The sequence below is a fragment of the Oncorhynchus tshawytscha genome, linkage group LG29, assembly GCF_018296145.1.
Source record: "Oncorhynchus tshawytscha isolate Ot180627B linkage group LG29, Otsh_v2.0, whole genome shotgun sequence".
NCBI classification, from domain to species: Eukaryota; Metazoa; Chordata; class Actinopteri; order Salmoniformes; family Salmonidae; genus Oncorhynchus; species Oncorhynchus tshawytscha.
In genome coordinates this window covers 22,500,564-22,519,773 of record NC_056457.1, presented here as the reverse complement: position 1 = coordinate 22,519,773, position 19,210 = coordinate 22,500,564, and the positions used below count along the sequence as shown (strand labels likewise).

The 19,210-nt window shown below is 40.2% G+C and overlaps 1 protein-coding gene across 1 annotated transcript in view; it reads right to left on the bottom strand.

Moving 5' to 3' along the window:
• The window catches only part of LOC112227740 (receptor activity-modifying protein 3), a 29,917-nt gene extending 23,876 nt beyond the window's left edge, over nucleotides 1-6,041 (bottom strand). Inside the window, exon 1 of the mRNA XM_024392584.2 lies at nucleotides 5,687-6,041. Coding sequence (XP_024248352.1) covers nucleotides 5,687-5,780 — 94 coding nt within the window. The 5' untranslated portion in view covers nucleotides 5,781-6,041. The remainder of the gene's footprint in view (nucleotides 1-5,686) is intronic.
• Between the last annotated feature and the right edge of the window lie 13,169 nt (nucleotides 6,042-19,210).

The following is a 19,210-nucleotide window of genomic DNA, read 5'->3' as shown; positions in this document are numbered from 1 at the left end:
AAGTCCTACTTTGGTTGTCCTTTTAAAACCAGTATACAACCTGACCATGAAGTCTTAAGACATCATTGCAGCCAGTTTTGCCCGCTAATTACATAGGTTCAAAACCTATTGCTGCAAAAAGAGTAGATAACTAATTCAAGAGGACCAGTAAAACATACATTTCCAACATTAATGACCAACATCGATGTTATGATCGTCTTCTAAGATCTTCTTAGATGACTTATACACATTAAACAGGCTTCATCATGAATGCTTAGATCAAAGCCTTTGATTATTTTTATCACACATGTCAAATCCCTTGGACAACATAATTCACATTTCAATCAGGCCACTACACCTTGGTGGAAGACAGGCATAAATCCAAATAGAAAATGTACCTCTGAGTATGGTGGGCGTGATCTTCTAAGTCAACTCAATCAACTTTACTTCAAATTAAACTGGGCAGACGTGATAACATCTAATGACTTAACACCACAAAATGCCCTAGAATGCCCCAGTCATTCGCCTAAATAATGAACAAAAGTACACATTATGAAATTATTCTTAATTGCTAACTGCTAATACATGTCTTCCATTTAGCCCCAAAGGGTTCTGAAGTATTAGACTACAGATTTAGGATCTTAATTTGATCACCCTGTTGCAGGAAAACGTTCCTGCATTGCAAATGTAAAACTTGTAATGTATGAGGTTTATAAAGGCTTATGAAGTTTATAATTTCCACTTTGACTAGATTTTTCTAGTATCAACCCTTGTCAGTTAATGTCAGTTAATTATAATCCAAATAATAATGACCATTTACTGTTGCTGCAAGATTATATTCCTGCTGTAGCAAACTGGTTCAAATTAGGACCCTACATCTGTACCTTGTGCACGACTTCTGCTTTGACTGAGGGAATGAACCACTAAGTGGACCAGGGGACAAAGGCTCAAGATTACGTGGATGTTGTGGATTGGCAACCACAACCTCAATCCAAAGTCATAGGGTAAGGTTCAAAGTGGGATTGTGATACCGGGCCATGGGGATTGGATGAGAAAGTGGAGCGGAAAAGGCGACTGAGGATTGACACGGATGTTGAAGACAGAGAGAGGCTATCTGGACTTCGCAAACAAAAGCAGGAAGGGGTTGTCATGAATGGCCATGTTGAAAAGGGACCGAAATAAACACTACATAGCCGGGGGAAAGAGAAAGCCTGAATTAAAATCTTGTGAGGGATGGTCACTCCAAGCAAGGAGGGACATTCCAAAGAGGCTATAGCATTAACCCATTCCTGTTTGGAGAGGAAAGTTATTGTAGGAGGTGTAGACAATGGGACACATGTAAACACAGATACCTGACCAAATATCTGAGGTATATTTTCTCTATTTTAGCTTAAAAACATGTTTGGGTTCACATAATGATAATTTTCCTCTAACATCTAATTGTCTAGGATGGAATTGTTCTGAGAATGTCCCATTTGAAAAAACATTGCAGCGACAATTATTCTCAAAAAGCCATGGAGATGTTGCTTGAACGTGCTGAGGATGTTTCTGGAACATCATACCTGACACCATTCCAATAATATTCAGACAGGATTAGATAAAGTCATCTCACAACCAAATGGGAACGCTTTCCTTTTGTTAACTGAAAATACAATGGGTGTGTGACAAAATCACCATGATCAGTCAATATTACCAATGTTGGTTACAGATAAAAAAAATCTTAAAATTACAACGTGGTGAATTGGCTGGATCGGAGGCCTGTGAGACACTCAATAAAAGCCCTTGAAATTTAAACTCATTCCAATATGAGGGAGAGAAAACCAAACAGACAATAGAGTGGGGAAAAGTCACTGAGGCATTTAGTTGAAAGTCACTGCTTCAAGTCAACTATTCCATTCATGAAAAATGAAAGAATATCCTCCAGCCTCCTTCTGCCTTCAGTTCTCTCCAAATACCACACATAATATGTCTGGCAGATATATATTTTTAAACAACACTGGTATTGCAAGGTAGTCTATTAGCACATGAACTTAGTTAAATAATAAGAAAAAAATAAAATACCATTGGCATTCTAGCAGTTGCATGGCGACACAATACAATGACAATGCTTTAAATCCAGCAGAAGTATTGACGTACAAGGGACCCGGAAGTTTAAAAAAAAGTCATTTAGGGAGATTTCAAACAGTTGAGCTGGCAAGGCTATGGTTTCCATGAGAACCAGCATCGATATCTGTCTCCCCGTACAACTGTAAAAGTAAAAAGTAAAAGTAAAAGTATAAATCATTTCAAATGTCTCACATTAAGCAAACCAGACGGCAGCATTTTTAAGACTTTTTTTATACGGATAGCCAACACTCAGACGTGTGTTTAGCGAGTACGCCAGATCAGAGGCAGTAGCGATGACCAGATATGTTCTCTTGATAGGTGAGTGATAGCGACCATTTTCCTGTCCTGCTAAGCATTCAAAATGTAACAAGTACTTTTGGGTACCAGGGAAATGTATGGAGTAAAAATAACATTATTTTACTTAGGAATGTAGTGAAGTAAAAGTTGTCAAAAATTTTCATAGTAAAAAATAAAAAAAGTAGTACTTTAAATTATTTGTACTTAAAAGTACTTTACACCACTGAATCTTATCTCTAACATTCATTTCCAGACACAGATTAAGCCTAGACCTAGACTTTAAAAAACAAGTTCAATCTTCCGAAATGTCTTCTTAGTCCAAGACTAGGCGGAATCTGTGTCAGCCTTAGTAAGTCACAGCGCAAGAGTTAATTCATGGAAAGTCACCATTTTTGTAAGCCATGCTCATTTAGAAAATCTGTCTTAGTGCCAATGACCTTTGCCATGCAGGAGGGCAGCCCATTGCCAAAGTGGCTCTGTGACCTGCTGTGTATAAGAGTGATAGGAAGGGAGAAAAAGAGAAGAAAGTGTGTGCGTGTGTGTGCGTGTGCACGTGTGTGTGCGAGTGAGTGAGACAGAGGACACAGGTATGGCCACCCCATTTAGAGTTTGAAATCAGGCACAGAAAACTTACACAGCACAGCACTCCATTTCAGTACACTGTTAAAAAAACGTCCTGTTGTTTTTACTGTAACTTACTGGCAGCCAGTTACCTGTAAGTTACTGTAAAAATACATACAGTATGTTACCGTAAATTCCAAATAAACTTTGATTTAACAGTACATGCCATCTACCCCCAAGCCATAACACTGCTAAATAGCCAGACTGGTAAATAGTCAATTAATGGTACCAAAACTATCTGCACTGACTCTTATCTTGCACTGACCCTACGCACACTCACTAGTCTATATATACACTCCACATACTCGTAAGTAAGCATTTCACAGTAAAGTCTATACAAGTTATTTTCAGCGCATGTGACAAATAACATTTGATTTGATTTACATTACTGTAAAGTTTACATTAATGTACTGTTAAACCAACATTTATTTGGAATTTATGGTAACATACTGTACCTTTTTTGCAGTAATTTACAGGTAATTTGCTGCCAGTAAGTTACTGCAAAAACAACAGGATTTGTTTTTACAGTGTACTTAAAACCCATTTTGAGGTATGAAAAATGGCAATGAGGGTTCACCTCAGTTTCAATTCACACAGAGTAATCTCTTCCAGACATTTTTTTATTTTATTTAACCAGGCAAGTCAGTTAAGAACACATTCTTATTTTCAATGACAGCCTAGGAACAGTGGGTTAACTGCCTGTTCAGGGGCAGAACGACAGATTTGTACCTTGTCAGCTCAGGGGTTTGAACTCGCAACCTTCCAGTTACCAGTCCAACACTCTAACCACTAGGCTACGCATCCACACAATCCAAGTGAGTGTACCCCACTTCCACATCACACAGAGACATGCAAACGAAACCTGGATTTATTCCTGGCCCACATATTCAAACTACTGACACACACACACACACACACACACACACACACACACACACACACACACACACACACACACACACACACACACACACACACACACACACACACACACAAAAAAAACACACACAAACACACAGACAAACACACAGACACACAAACACAAACATGCATAAACACACACACACAGACACACAAACACACACACAGACACACAAACGCACACAAACACACACACACAAAGAGCATTCTACACTATCCTTGGCTGAGCCACAACACTGTTCCAACTCTGCCCTCTTGCTGTGACCGTGGGAAGCCAAGCCAGAGGTCTGGCTTCCAACTGGGGGTTTCGCTCATCAGCACTATTACATTATCGGAGGCGGTGACCCATTAACAGAACAGTGCTATTGATTGAGTGCCAACTCAAGGCGAAAGACACTGCTCATGCAAATATAGGAGCCAAAACCTGCAGAACTGAAGAGTCTAAGGCTTTTTCCTTGGTTATGGAATTTCGATGCCCCTTTATAGCCTAACCATTATTATCTGCTAATTCAAGTAAACAGACCTTCCTCAGTGGAGCCATGCTAATTGTGCTGCAGCACTGATGTAATGACATAATATTTTGTAAATACATTTTACAACATATAAATCATAGTCCCCCTGTGCCCCATACAGTTGGATACATGCAGCTTTTGAGGATACCATGCATGCATGTAAGAGGTCCCATTTGGGTTGTAAAAACCTCAAAACCTGCCTTTGCATTTTCCACTGTACATCGGCTATTTTGCGGGACTTTAGTATATCCCTTACCCATAATTTTTGGGCCTCAGCTTTGAATATAAGCTAGTGGGTATATGGAGGTGGGTTCCTGTCCAAGTCTCCCCCTGATGAGAGAACCAGAAAAAATCCTCCCCAAAGAAGAATTAAACTCATCACAGGGACAACAAAGTTTATCTTTGTAACATATGTTACAAATATAAACATGAATTTGTGGTAACTGAAAGATATGAATGATTGCTTGTCATTATAGACAATCGTATAGGCTGCATTTGCCCCTTTCAATCGACATCCATCGTCATCATCTGTTAAAGAAAAATTCAAGATATATGACTTTCAAAATGCAGAAATACAGCCGGTAGGATGCATTTAGCATCATATGATGTAAAACGGAACTTCCTTTGATGCAAAATCGATCATACCGGCTGTATTTCTGCATTATGAAAGTTATATATCTTGAAAACTTGATTGCTGACATGCAAAACATTTTGGGACTATATCAACAATGGACTAATGAAACAAATACCAAAATAACATTTTGGGGTGGAATTTTCCATTAAAGAAATCTTTTTTGAACAGCATACTGGTATGGAGCTTCTTATATTGTTTAATGAATTCTAATGGCATTTTATCATAGGCCAACAGGGTAAAGAGACAGATGGTGTTAGGTTGGCTATTAACTATATTTGATCAAATATATGATGAAATTATATGAAATTCATGAAGTGATTGATCAACATCCCTTTTATTTCATATTTATTATCAGCCTTTTTAAAGATGATAGGTCATGCAACTAAAATGTCTTATTGGCTACAGAATGAACAATGACAGCAGATTTCAATCAAAAGGATCTGAGAATTATTTTAATGCATTTTTCATTCATTTATGATGATATGAACCCATTTAAAACAGACGCAACATGCTAAAAAAATAGACTATTAAATCATTAAGAAATAGTTTATTTTAATATTCTAGAAAACTATCCTAGACTACATAATATGCTAATAAAATACCATAGAATACTCACCCAAAATTCCAACAAGTAGAAGTTTCAACACAGCCAAAGGATTTGTATCCATCACGTCGTGAATAAAGATCCCACACACACGATTCAGAAGCATTCAATGATATCTCAGGTGGGTGATGAATGTCTGTGGCAAACCATAATTATCCAAATTCACTGAAAGCACGCGCGCGCAAGTTCCTTCATGGTTCACGAGTCTGTCGTCACGCAAAATGGTCAGCCCGTGTTTGAAACTTCGAACTCCGCAACACCTCCTCAATTCTGGCTCCTATGATCAAACCTCCACATGTGCTTTCCTGCACATCTCGTTGTTAAAATGACTTCTGCGCTTCCTTGCATCCTTTCAGATGGAGGTTGGGAAGAAGGGAGGGAGAAAGGAGGAGAGAGAGGAAGGGAGAGGAAGGGGACGATCTATCTCATTCCATATGCTAGAAAGCATGACATTGGCAATTTAATATGAATGATATGATAACGATTTTATTGTATGACTCATTTACATTTTCTAATGGCTTTCTCGGCATTGTTGGGAAGGGTGGTTAAGTAAGCATTTAACTCTTAGTCCACACCTGCTGTTTACGAAGCATGTGACGACAACAATTTGATTTGATTTGAAGAATAAGACATTGTAAGCTTTTATAAATGCGTTATAGATGATTACATTTCATTTTATGTAGGATTATTAATTATTGTGCAATGTTTTTGAATGATTTAATATTTCTATGCATGTCCATAAATGAAAGTTATAAAGTATTACCACCTATACCTAAGGAAAAGTAGCCTAGTATAAAATAAAAACAACATTTTGCTTCAGGCCCCCAAAAGGCTCTGACTGCATGTGTGGGTATGGATGTGGGTACACAGACCCACAAGCCACTGTGGCCCCTCATGATGAGTTCCGATTTTTTTTGTGTCCCCCACCCCCATCAAAGTGGCCCATCCCTGATCTAGGCCATCTTCTACAATATTATGCAAACATTTTAACCTGTCAAATGCTATAATTCAAAGTAATGCATGCAAGATTAAATCCATAGCTTATGTTGGGAATATCAAAAAAGACTTAAAACAATATCAAATTGTATAAAGTTTAGATATTCCTTTTCATAAAGATGCAAATGCTTTATTTGACTCAAGGATTACATCCAGGAAGAAAAGTAACCCGAGCACTATCTTGAGGATTTCCTGAGAAATGTCTCAGTGGGACAGTTTAAACTGAGAGGAGGGCTGGGGAGAGTGGGGAATGACTTCCCTTGAGAGGGCAAGAACGACATATATGTCAGGAGAAGTGCAGTATTATCATAAGGAGACGTATACTTGGATTACGGAGGAGGAATGGAGGAAAAAGAGAGGCTGAGGAGGTCTAAGAGAGAGAGGGAGGAAGGGGGTGAGCTTGAACTTGTAAAGAATTTAGGAAGAAAGGGAGATGGTTTGTTGAAGAAGAATGGTAGAAAGTGTAAGAAGAGTATGCCGGATCTAAGACAGGAGGAGAAATGGAAGTGAACGAGGGTAAAGTATCGGAGGTGGAAGGTGAGGTGAAGTTCTCGGACCCCAAGGCCTAGGATACAGATGAGTCTTTGACAATAGGAGTGAAAATTCTTGGAAAAAGTGGACCCTTGCCTTTTGGCCGGACAATTTGTACTTTAATGGATGGAAACAGAGTTAGGTGCTGTGAAATCGGTGAAGGTAACCCGAAGTGGTTTTGTGATCATTGTTTCTGTTGGTCAGAGGGAACTGGCGCTCTGCATCAAACGGCTGGGGACAAGAGATGTGAAACGTTTTGCTCTCAAGAAAAGGGTATCATTGAAAGGAGTGATTACTAGGGTAGCGGTAAATGTGAAAGTGGACCAATGAAGAGGACCAATGTGATGCTCCTTGTTTGGTGCAACCCTGCGGCACAGACAGGGTGGCAAGTGGAGAAACAAAAAAGTAATTCTCTATTCTTTTGAGTTCTGATGTTGAGTCTTTGTCCGACAAAGTGATGTTAGGATATATCAGTTATCAAGTTGTCAAGGGGCGGCAGGTAGCCTAGTGGTTAGAGCGTTGGACTAGTAACCAAAAGGTTGCAAGATTGAATCCCCGAGCTGACAAGGTAAACATCTGTCATTCTGCCCATGAACAAGACAGTTAACCCAGTGTTCCTAGGCCGTCATTGAAAATAAGAGTTTGTTCTTAACTGACTTGCCTAGTTAAATAAAGGTGAAAAGTACAAGCTTTTGTACTGAATACATTTTGTTGTTACAGGTGTCAAGCTTATAGGCATGTGGCATCTGTGTGGAGGAGGGAGGTTCCTAGGTGTGAGAAGTGTGCAGAAGGGCATGAGACAAAGGTACAGTTTACATACACTTAGGTTGGAATCATTAAAACTCATTTTTCAACCACTCCACAAATTTCTTGTTAACAAACAAGTTGGTTAGGACATCTACTTTGTGCATGACACAAGTAATTTTTCCAGCAATTGTTTACAGACAGATTATTTCACTTATAATTCATGCATATCACAATTCCAGTGGGTCAGAAGTTTACAGACACTAAGTTGACTGTGCCTTTAAACAGCTTAGAAAATTCCAGAAAATGTCATGGCTTTACAAGCTTCTGATAGGCTAACTGAAATCATTTTAGTCAATTGGAGGTATACCTGTGGATTTATTTCAAGGCATACCTTCAAACTCAGTGCCTATTTGCTTGACATCATGGGAAAATCAAAAGAAATCAGCCAAGACCTTAGAAAACTATTGTAGACCTCCACAGGTTTGGTTCATCCTTGGGAGCAATTTCCAAACGCCTGAAGGTACCACGTTCATCTGTGCAAACAATAGTACACAAGTATAAACACCATGGGACCACGCGCCGTCATACTGCTCAGGAAGGAGACGCGTTCTGTCTCCTAGAGATGAACGTACTTTGGTGAGAAAAGTGCAAATCAATCCCAGAACAACAGCAGAGGACCTTGTGAAGATGCTGGAGGAAACAGGTACAAAAGTATCTATATCCACAGTAAAACGAGTCCTATAACAACATAACCTGAAAGGCCACTCAGCAAGAAAGAAGCCACTGCTCCAAAACCATCATAAAAAAGCCAGACTACGGTTTGCAACTACACATGGGGACAAAGATCATACTTTTTGGAGAAATGTCCTCTGGTCTGATGAAACAAAAATAGAACTGTTTGAACATAATGACCATCGTTATGTTTGGAGGAAAAAGGGGGATGCTTACAAGACGAAGAACACCATCCCAACCGTGAAGCACGGGGGTGGCAGCATCATGTTGTGGGAGTGCTTTGCTGCTGGAGGGACTGGTGCACTTCACAAAATAGATGGCATGATGAAGAGGGAAAATTATGTGGATATATTGAAGCAACATCTCAAGACATCAGTCAGGAAGTTAAAGCTTGGTCGCAAATGGGTCTTCCCAAATGGACAATGACCACAAGCATACTTCCAAAGTTGTGGCAAAATGGCTTAAGGACAACAAAGTCAAGGTATTGGAGTGGCCATCACTAAGCCCTAACCTCAACCCTATAGAAAATTTGTGGGCAGAACTGAAAAAGTGTGTGTGAGCAAGGAGGCCTACAAACCTGACTCAGTTACACCAGCTCTGTCAGGAAGAATGGGCCAAAATTCGCCCAACTTATTATGGGAAGCTTGTGGAAGGCTACCCAAATTGTTTGACCCAAGTGAAACAATTTAAAGGCAATGCTATCAACTAGTAATTGAGTGTATGTGAACTTCTGACCCACTGGGAATATGATGAAGGAAATAAAAGCTTAAATAAATCATTATTTTTACTATTATTCTGACATTTCACATTCTTAAAATAAAGTGCTGATCCTAACTGACCCAAGACAGGGAATGTTTACTATGATTAAGTGTCAGGAATTGTGAGAAACTGAGTTTAAATGTATTTGGCTAAGGTGTATGTAAACTTCTGACTTCAACTGTATGTGTAGTATTGGGGAAAGAAGCGGTATGTGCTAATTGTAGGGGTGCTCATGGGGCTGGGGATCAGAAATGTCTGATGAGAGGCAAGTTGAGGTTACCAGGGTTAGAGTAGTGCAGAAGTTGTCATATACTGAGGTAGTAAAGAAGTAGAGGAAGATGGGTGAAGGGGGAGGGATACTGAGAGGAGTGGTGTGAGTAAGTCCAACATCCCAACCGTGAAGCACGGGGGTGGCAGCATCATGTTGTGGGGGTGCTTTGCTGCAGGAGGGACTGATGCACTTCACAAAATAGATGGCATCATGAGGGAGGAAAATTATGTGGATATATTGAAGCAACATGTTAAGACATCAGTCAGGAAGTTAAAGCTTGGTCGCAAATGGGTCTTCCAAATGGACAATGACCTCAAGCAACCTTCCAAAGTTGTGGCAAAAATGGCTTCACGACAACAAAGTCAAGGTATTGGAGTGGCCATCACAAAGCCCTGACTTCAATCCTATTGAAAATTTGTGGGCAGATCTGGAAAAGCGTGTGCTAGCAAGGAGGCCTACATACCTGACTCAGTTACACCAGCTCTGTCAGGAGGAATGGGCAAAATTCACCCAACTTATTGTGGAAGGCCACCCGAAACGTTTGACTAAAGTTAAACAATTTAAAGTCAATGCTACCAAATACAAATTGAGTGTATGCGAACTTCTGACCCACTGGGAATGTGATGAAAGAAATAAAAGCTAAAATAAATTATTCTCCTATTATTCTGACATTTCACATTCTTAAAATAAAGTGGTGATCCTAACTGACCTAAGACAGGGAATTTTTGTCAGGAATTGTGAAAAACTGAGTTTAAATGTATTTGGCAAAGGTGTATGTAAACTTCAGACTTCAACTGTATATAAACAGTATATTTCATAGGTCATGCAATTAAAAATATAGTACAATGAAATAAATATGTATTACATAAAAATGTATTTTTCTTTTCAATGAAAAAGGAAATAGTAATAGGATTAGTGCCAGGTCCAAATGGCATTTACAACAATGGACCTCTTTGACTGACGCAGTGCGTCTTCTAAAATCACTATGCCTGGACATGGAGATCTACTATACTGGCAGCTTTATACATTTATCGGAGCGTCCACCATTACCCTGATAACTGGCACACAGCACCCGTGGTATCCCTGCATCTATTCTCCAGTAATCGTGATTGATGCCGCCTTTATCACAACAGCCATTTCAGACGTTCTCTCTGGGGTTATGTTGTAAATCTGTTGTTCTGTGTAAGGGAAGGCTGTTGTGCAGTCCCAGTTGCCTACAGGAGGAATTCATCTCTCCTGCAGTTGTATGTGGAAGGGCCACGATTTGATTTGTGTTCACTTGTCAATGGTAATCACTGGTTTCCCTCATCTCTGACAGCAACTTCATTGGCCACTTTATCATCGTTGAGTGGAAAACCGGGTTCAAGTAGAGGAAAAAGCAATCCAGAGAAAAATGTATTTGTTTCTTAGAAATAGGTTTAAAGATTCATAGTATATCCTCACCCCCCTTCAGAAATGGAAATGGAACGATTCCATCTTTGTGTGCGAAGATAACACATTAATTAAATGTAATAAGTCAAATCACATTTTATTTGTCACATGCTCCAAATACAACAGGTATAGCTAGACCTTACAGTGAAATGCTTACTTACAAGCCCTTAACCAACAATGCAGTTTCAAGAAAATCCCCCCAAAATGTAAGAGATAAGAATAACAAATAATTAAAGAGCAGCAGTAAATAACAAAAGCGGGGCTATATACAGGAGGTACTATCTGCTCTTCCACCCATACATAATACCCCTTGCATGTAATCCCTATAGATATGTGCTCAATGTAATTTCACTTTTAAAAAAACTAACACTGAATCATATATATTCACATTTGTTCATTTGGATCAAAGTGTGTTCTTACAGTCATGCTGTCGGTGGAATAGCAGATAGCTAGCTCGCCAATGCTTCGATGTAATAGAATATTGCTTCAAACACTTGGTGTATATTCAAAAACCAGACAAAATGTTTTAAAATGAAATGTAAAGCTCCTCAGCCAAGAATGCTTAGGAAATCATGAATACAAATGTGTTTCCAGGAGACAAAATGTTCTGGTCATATGTGCTGTATAATCCTTTTGGTTTGGACTAGATAGAAATGGTCAATTATTTTCAGTTTCTCTAATAGAGTTTTAATTTGTGTGTGTGTGTGTGTGTGTGTGTGTGCGTGTGTGTGTGATCTTTATGGAAACTCACCCCTGGCTAGTATGGATTGTTTAATTTTGATTTATTTATCATGCACAATATTTTATGTTGTGCATATATTATAATACAATTATAACATTTTAATCAGGAACACACCCATTTAACATCTGTATACATTATTGACCAATATCATGAGCACATAACCTGTGTGAACAACGTTTACTCGTAGTTACATTATTGTCACGCCCTAATCTGTTTCACCTGTCCTTGTGCTTGTCTTCACCCCCTCCAGGTGTCGCTCACCTTCCCCACTTATCCTCTCGGTATTTATACCTGTGTTTTCTGTCGGTCTGTTGCCAGTTTGTCTTGTTTGTTCAAGCCTACCAGCGGTTTGTGTCTCAGCTCCTGCTTTTTCCAGTTTCTCGTCCTCCTGGTTTTTGACCCTGTCCTGACCCTGTACCTGCCTGACTACTCTGCCTGTCCCTGACCCTGGGCCTGCCTGCCATCCTGTACCTTGGCCTCTACTCTGGATTATTAACCCCTGCCTGCCTTGACCTGTCGTTTGCCTGCCCCGGTTGTTACATTAAACATTGTTACTTCACACAGTCTGCACTTGGGTCTTACCTTGATTCCTGATAATTATAGCTGGGAGTTGAATGGAAATGTTGTTTCTGTTAATTAAACATTCATGTGCTGATGAAGCAACATATTTTGTCAAAGTGAAATCTGTATTGGGATGATGTCACATCTTGACCTTGACACGTCAACATCGAGATAATATGATAAGAATATAAAAAACATTGTAGTAGGCAATGTCACACATGCATATTAACATACTGTACTTCTGTTTGGTACCAAGTCTGCTTCTGGCCAGATCCCTCTTCCTATCCATCTTCTTGGACACTGAGGTGGAGAAAAACACTATCCCCAATGGTATTGCAGTCAGTGGCAACCACCGCAGTCATCTGTCACCCATATCCCCACAACATGTCACGCTAGGCTCACACCGTGGCCCAGACGCCATTCTGTATCCTCTAAGAAAGAACGAGCTGTCTGGCCACTCTTGGACAGCCAAGCGAGAGCATCACTCAAGTCTCCACCAGACAGGCACATACATTAAACAGTGTCAATACTTCACCAAGCTGCCATAGTGTCGTTTTCTATCATTCGAGGGCTTCTTTGTTTGTATATTTTGACAGGGGAAGTCTTTAAAATTGCTGATAAGACATTACCAACAACTCTGTACAAAGTTTGTTGCAATGACATTTTCTTGTACAGTGAGTTTGCGTGCAAAATAGTCAGACTGAGGCGGACTGGGACAAAAATTCAGCCTGGCATTTTAGCCATACAAGCCCCCTTTTCCACATTTTGTTGTTCACAGCCTGAATTTAAAATGTAGATTTAGATGTTTTGTCACTGGCCTACACACAATACCCCATAATGTCAAAGTGGAATTTTGTTTTTAGAATATTTTACAAATCAATTAACAATGAAAAGCAGAAACTTCTTTGTGATGGCATGCCTAAAAAAGCTAAGGAGTAAAATGTGCTGAACAAGTTAGATAATAAGTTGGATCAACAACATTGTAGTTACTCCACAATACTAACCTAAATGATAGAGTGAAAAGAAGGAAGCCTGTACAGAATAGAAATATTCCAAAATATGCATCCTGTTTGCAACAAAGCACTAAAGTAAAAATGTGACAAAGCAATGCTCTTTTTGTCCTGAATACAAAGTGTTTTGTTGGGGGCAAATCCAATACAACAGTTTACTGATTACCACTCTCAATATGTTCAAGCATAGTGGGGGCTGCATCGTGTTATGGGTAAGCTTGTAATAGTTAAGGGCCAGGGAATTTTTCAGGATAAAAAATAAACAGAATGGAACTAAGCACAGGCAAAAGCCTAGAGGAAAACCTGGTTCAGTCTGCTTCCACCAGACACTGGAAGATGAATTCACCTTTCAGCAGGACAATAACCTAAAACACAAGGACAAATCTACACTGGAGTTGCTTAAAAGGAAGAGAGTGAATGTTCCTGAGTGGCCTTGTTACCGTTTTGACTTATATCTACTTGAAAATCTATGGCAAGACCTGAAAATGGTTGTCGAGAAATGATCAACAACCAATTTGACAGAGCTTGAAGAATTTTGGAAAGAATAATGGCAAATATTGTACAATCAAGGTGTACAAAGCTCTTAGAGACTTACCCAGAAAGACTCTGAGCTGTAATCGCTGGAAAAGTTGCTTCTACAAAGTATTGAGTCAGGGGTGGGAATACTTACAGTATGTAAATTCGATATTTCTGTATTTCATTTCCAATGAATTTACTAAAATATCTAAAAACATATTTTGACTTTGTCATTTTCCCTTGCAATATAGCCTAACAAGTTCTTGGATTGGCTTTATAACACATAGGTAAGGTAAGGCAATAGACATCTTTTGGACTCCTGAGTGGCATAGCGGTCTAAGGCACTGCATCTCAGTGGAAGAGGTGTCATTATAGTACCTGGTTCGAATCCAGGCTGTATCACATCCAGCCGTAATTGGGAGTCCCATAGGGCGACACACAATTGTCCCAGCGTCATCCGGGTTTGGCCAGAGGAGGCCGTCATTGTAAATTTGAATTTGTTCTTAACTGACTTGCTTTGTTAAAGAAATGTAAAAAACAGATATGTATAGGCTTACAGGGCTTTTTATTAAACACAAGTTCTAATTTATTACAATTGAAGGAATGCATAAATGCTAAATAATCCTAATTAATCTGCTAAAGGTGAAGTTACATATCCACCACCGTTGGGGTCTGGAAAGTCCAGCCTAAAATTGTATTCACTCATCGGAGGGCACATCACTGCTTGGCAGAAGGATACGCATACACGGCACTGTCAAACGAAAAACAATGCTGAAAATCTGTCCGCATCCACAGAAACTAGTCCAATCGCTCCATGACAAACAATTTCAATAGAGGAAAACAGAGAGAGAGGAAAAGAAACTGACACAGATGTACTGCCAGCTACTTCATGTTTTGGCTGCACATCACAGGAGGTTGGTGGCACTTTAATTGGGAGAACAGTCTTGTGGTAACGACTGGAGCAGAATCAGTGGAATGGTATCAAATGCATCAAACACATGGTTTCCAGTTTGATGCCATTCCATTTGCTCCGTTCCGTTCTCCCCTCAGCAGCCTTCACTGCTGTATATGTAGCCTAATATTGAACACAGCGATGTGGGCACGGGGAACACATGACATGTTCTACAATTAGGTATTAGGTATTATAAGCCAATGGTCATCTACAGTATAATAACTGAACAGCTAGTTATCTGTTTTCCCCTCCCCACTCACACCACTCCCAGACAGTCTGAGCAAATTTCTTGCTTGAGAAATTTCTCTTCGCTAAGAAACTATTTTTGTTTCTTTTTGACCATTTTAATTGAAAACGATCACAGTAAGGTACTTAATTGTATTGGATCTGAAGGTCAATGTCCTCTTGGTAAGCAACTCCAGTGTATATTTGGCCTTGTGTTTTAGTTTATTGCTTGAAGGTGAATTTGTCTCCCAGTGTCTGTTGGAAAGCAGACTGAACCAGGTTTATTTTGCCTGTGCTTAACTCTACTCCGTTTTCTTAAAAACTCCCAAGTCCTTGCCGATGACAAGCACACCCATGACATGATGCAGACACCACCATGCTTGAAAATATGAAGAGTGGTAGTCAGTGATGTGTTGTGCTGGATTTGCCCCAAACATAACACTTTGTATTCAGTACATAAAGTTAATTTCTATGCCACATTTTTTGCCGTTTTACTTTAGTGCCTCGATGCAAAGATATTGCATGCATATTTTTTTATATTTTTATTCTGTACAGGCTTCCTTCTTTTCACTCTGTCATTTAGGTTAGTATTGTGGAGTAACTACATTGTTATTGATCCATCCTAAATGTTCTCCTATCACAGCCATTCAATTCTATAATTGTTTTAAAGTCACGATTGGCCTCATTGTGAAATCCCTGAGCGGTTTACTTCCTCTCTGGAAACTAAATTAGGAAGGATGCCTGTATCTGTACTGACTGTGTGTATTGATGTATTGATGATTACAATTTTAGACAGGTAACTAGTAACTGTAATGGATTCCATTATGAAATGAACATACCCAACCATGCCAACAAAGAGAAACGAGAGCTTGTGTTGCAGTCTGAGACAGAATTTACAGATATCCCAGGAATGATTTTCTCTACTCTCCAAGAGATGAAAGGGGGACACAATTCTCTGATCCTCCCTTACTTGAGACTGTTAAACACTGATACCACATTCCCACTGAATTCAAATGGTGCTTGAATACAACTCTGCCTATTAGAGGGCTTACTTTGGGCAGTCACAATCACCCCTGCCGAGTCTGATATCGAACATTTATGCAGATATTCTCGATCAGGAAGGAACGGAAAATCCTAAACGAGATGGGACAGTTTAACAACGTTGTGCTTGATGGCACAATCTGCAACTCAACAAAGAGATGAATCTGCTTGGGCAGGCTGACAGCGTTTTATCTTTTGTCTGTAATTCTAATTCCATTTTCCACTGTTAGAAAGTTTGGTTGAGCTCACGGAAAACAATGCAGATGCTATACTGCCTTGTTTGAGATTAGGGGGTCAGTCAATATACACTGAGTGTACAAAACATTAATGGCGTCGGCTATTTTTTTTTTTTTTTTACTTAAGAACATGGATATTTGCAAACCATGCCCCAAATATTCTAATGGGCACCGCCTCTACATTATAAAGTAGCTGGGCTTGGTGTGGGCTAGCCTGTGCTTGGCTTGGAGTGGGGTAGCCTGTGCTTGGCTTGGTGTGGGGTAACCTGTGCTGGGCTTGGTGTGGGGTAGCCTGTGCTGGGCTTGGTGTAGAGTAGCCTGTGCTGGGCTTGGTGTGGGGTAGCCGGTGCTTGGCTTGGTGTGGGCTAGCCTGTGCTGGGCTTGGTGTGGGGTAGCCTGTGCTTGGGTTGGCGTGGTGTAGCCTGTGCAGGGCTGGTGTTGGCTTGTTGTGGCCTGCCTGTATTGGGCTTGTTGTGGGATTGCTGTTGTGGGAGCTAGCCCATTAGGGGTGAACCTACTTGAGAACAGCAGCAGTACGTCAGAAACCCTCGCGACCAGCTGTGGGGCTATTGTGTTTTATTGCGCGTCGCGCAACAGAAGCAGGATGCGGGTCACAGGTCAACCAAAACAGCTGTATACTGTATACAGAGCAAATTTCCACAGGCTAAAAGCCCAATCAGTAGATAAGAGCAGCACATCCTTCCCATCGCCTACCAGCAGAGATGTGTACAAGGAGTTAAATAAAGCCCCATTGTGTAACACACAGTAAGGCAGCCACTTTCTCAATTTTCCAAGCAGTGAGAGTAAATATTTCCCACCAATAAAGAAAGAGGGATGAAATACATTTTGGAGTTCTTATCGATCTGGCAGATGTGGACGTGTCCTGTGTCTAGCGAGGTTGATGCTATGGGTGCGGCTGCTCTGAGGACTTTGATGTGTAGGTGCCCAACTGCAGTGGTAGCCTGTCTAACCAGACAGTGTTCAGTCTTAAGGGGGGAATGCTATTTCATCAGCAGGGGGTCTCACTCTGGACCAAGAGTGTGTGTGGGAGACAATCAAATGTAACAAAAGAGCAGTTTACTTGTCTCAACAGCTGGCTCTCGAAGGTGTTACTCTATTTATTTTCATTGAAAGAATTACAGGAATTCTAGCAACCCCAATATTTGTCCAACTATCAGACATCTTCCTCTGCAGTCATTCTGAAACGGCTGTGTCTGCTACTTGGGGCCCCAGACTGCACCTAAAGCTAATAGGTCGTTCTCTTGAGGCTCAGAGCATAATAGCTTTTTAAATTGAATGTATTAATTGAACTTTGCAAATCAAAAATGCAATCAGTCTATACAATGAACAAGAATATAAACCCAAAATTTAAATTAGTATAGATTTCATGAGCTGAAATAAAAAGATCCCTGAAATGTTCCATAAGCACAAAAAGCTTATTCTCTCAAATTTTGTTCACAAATTTGTTTACATCCCTATTTGTGACCAATTCTCCTTTGCCAAGATAATCCATCCACCTGACAGGTGTGGCATATCAAGAAGCTGATTAAACAATAAGATCATTACAAAAGGCCACTCTAAGATGTGCAGTTTTGTCAAACAACACAATGCCACAGATGTCTGAAGTTTTGAGGGAACATACAATTGGCATGCTGACTGCAGGAATATCCACCAGAGCTGTTGCCAGAGAATTTAATGTCCATTTCTCTACCATAAGCCGCCTCCAATGTCGTTTTAGAGAATTTTGCAGTACATTCAACCGACCTCACAACCGCAGACCATGTGTAACCATGCCAGCTCAGGACCTCCACATCTGGCTTCTTCACCTGCAGGATCGTCTGAGACCAGCCACCGGGACAGCTGATGAAACTGTGGTTTGCACAACCAAAGGATTTCTGCGCAAGCTGTCAGAAACCATCTTAGGGAAGCTCATCTACATATTCGTCCTCACCAGTGTCATGATGTTGGCCTGGGGGTAGGTTTATGACAGTCATAAATACCTCTTTCCCCCTTTTTCCTCTCTCTACCCTACTGATGTTACATTTGCAAACCCCTTTGGTTAACATAGAGATTCTGGGAACATCAGAAGGTGGGGGGAAATGAACTATATTCTGGTAATCCGACCAATTGAACATATGCGGTGGTACTTAATGAATATGATGACAGTTCGGTTGTCATCTGAGACATTCTCATCAATGATAAGATGACATAAACTCTACAGTGGAAAGTCCTACACATCAGAGTTATCGGATTCACATGGAATTGTTGTTAAATTTAAGTGTTTGAATATGAAATTATTCGTGATGAAATATGATTTTAGCTTCTAAAATGTGAGATTTGGGTTATCGTAAGGTAGGGCTCTGCTCAATCAGTGGCCCGCCCCTGTGAAGGGACATGGGCTATAAAACTTTTCAAACACGCCCTCCTCTCCCTTCCTATATGAAGCCTTGACTACAATATAACCTCCTGTTCCGAGGATGTGAGGACGACAGTCCGATGTCAGAATGGTTCAGATAATAACACACACACACACACACACACACACACACACACAAACACATACACACACACACACACACACACACACACACACACACACACACACACACACACACACACACACACACACTCTGTAACGGTTTTCTAGTGGTGATGAAGGAGAGTCGGACCAAACTGCAGCGTGTCGATTGCGATCCATGTTTAATATAACAAAGAAACACGAACTTACAAAAAACAATAAACGAAACCGAAACAGCCTAACTGGTGCAAACTAACAACGAGTACAC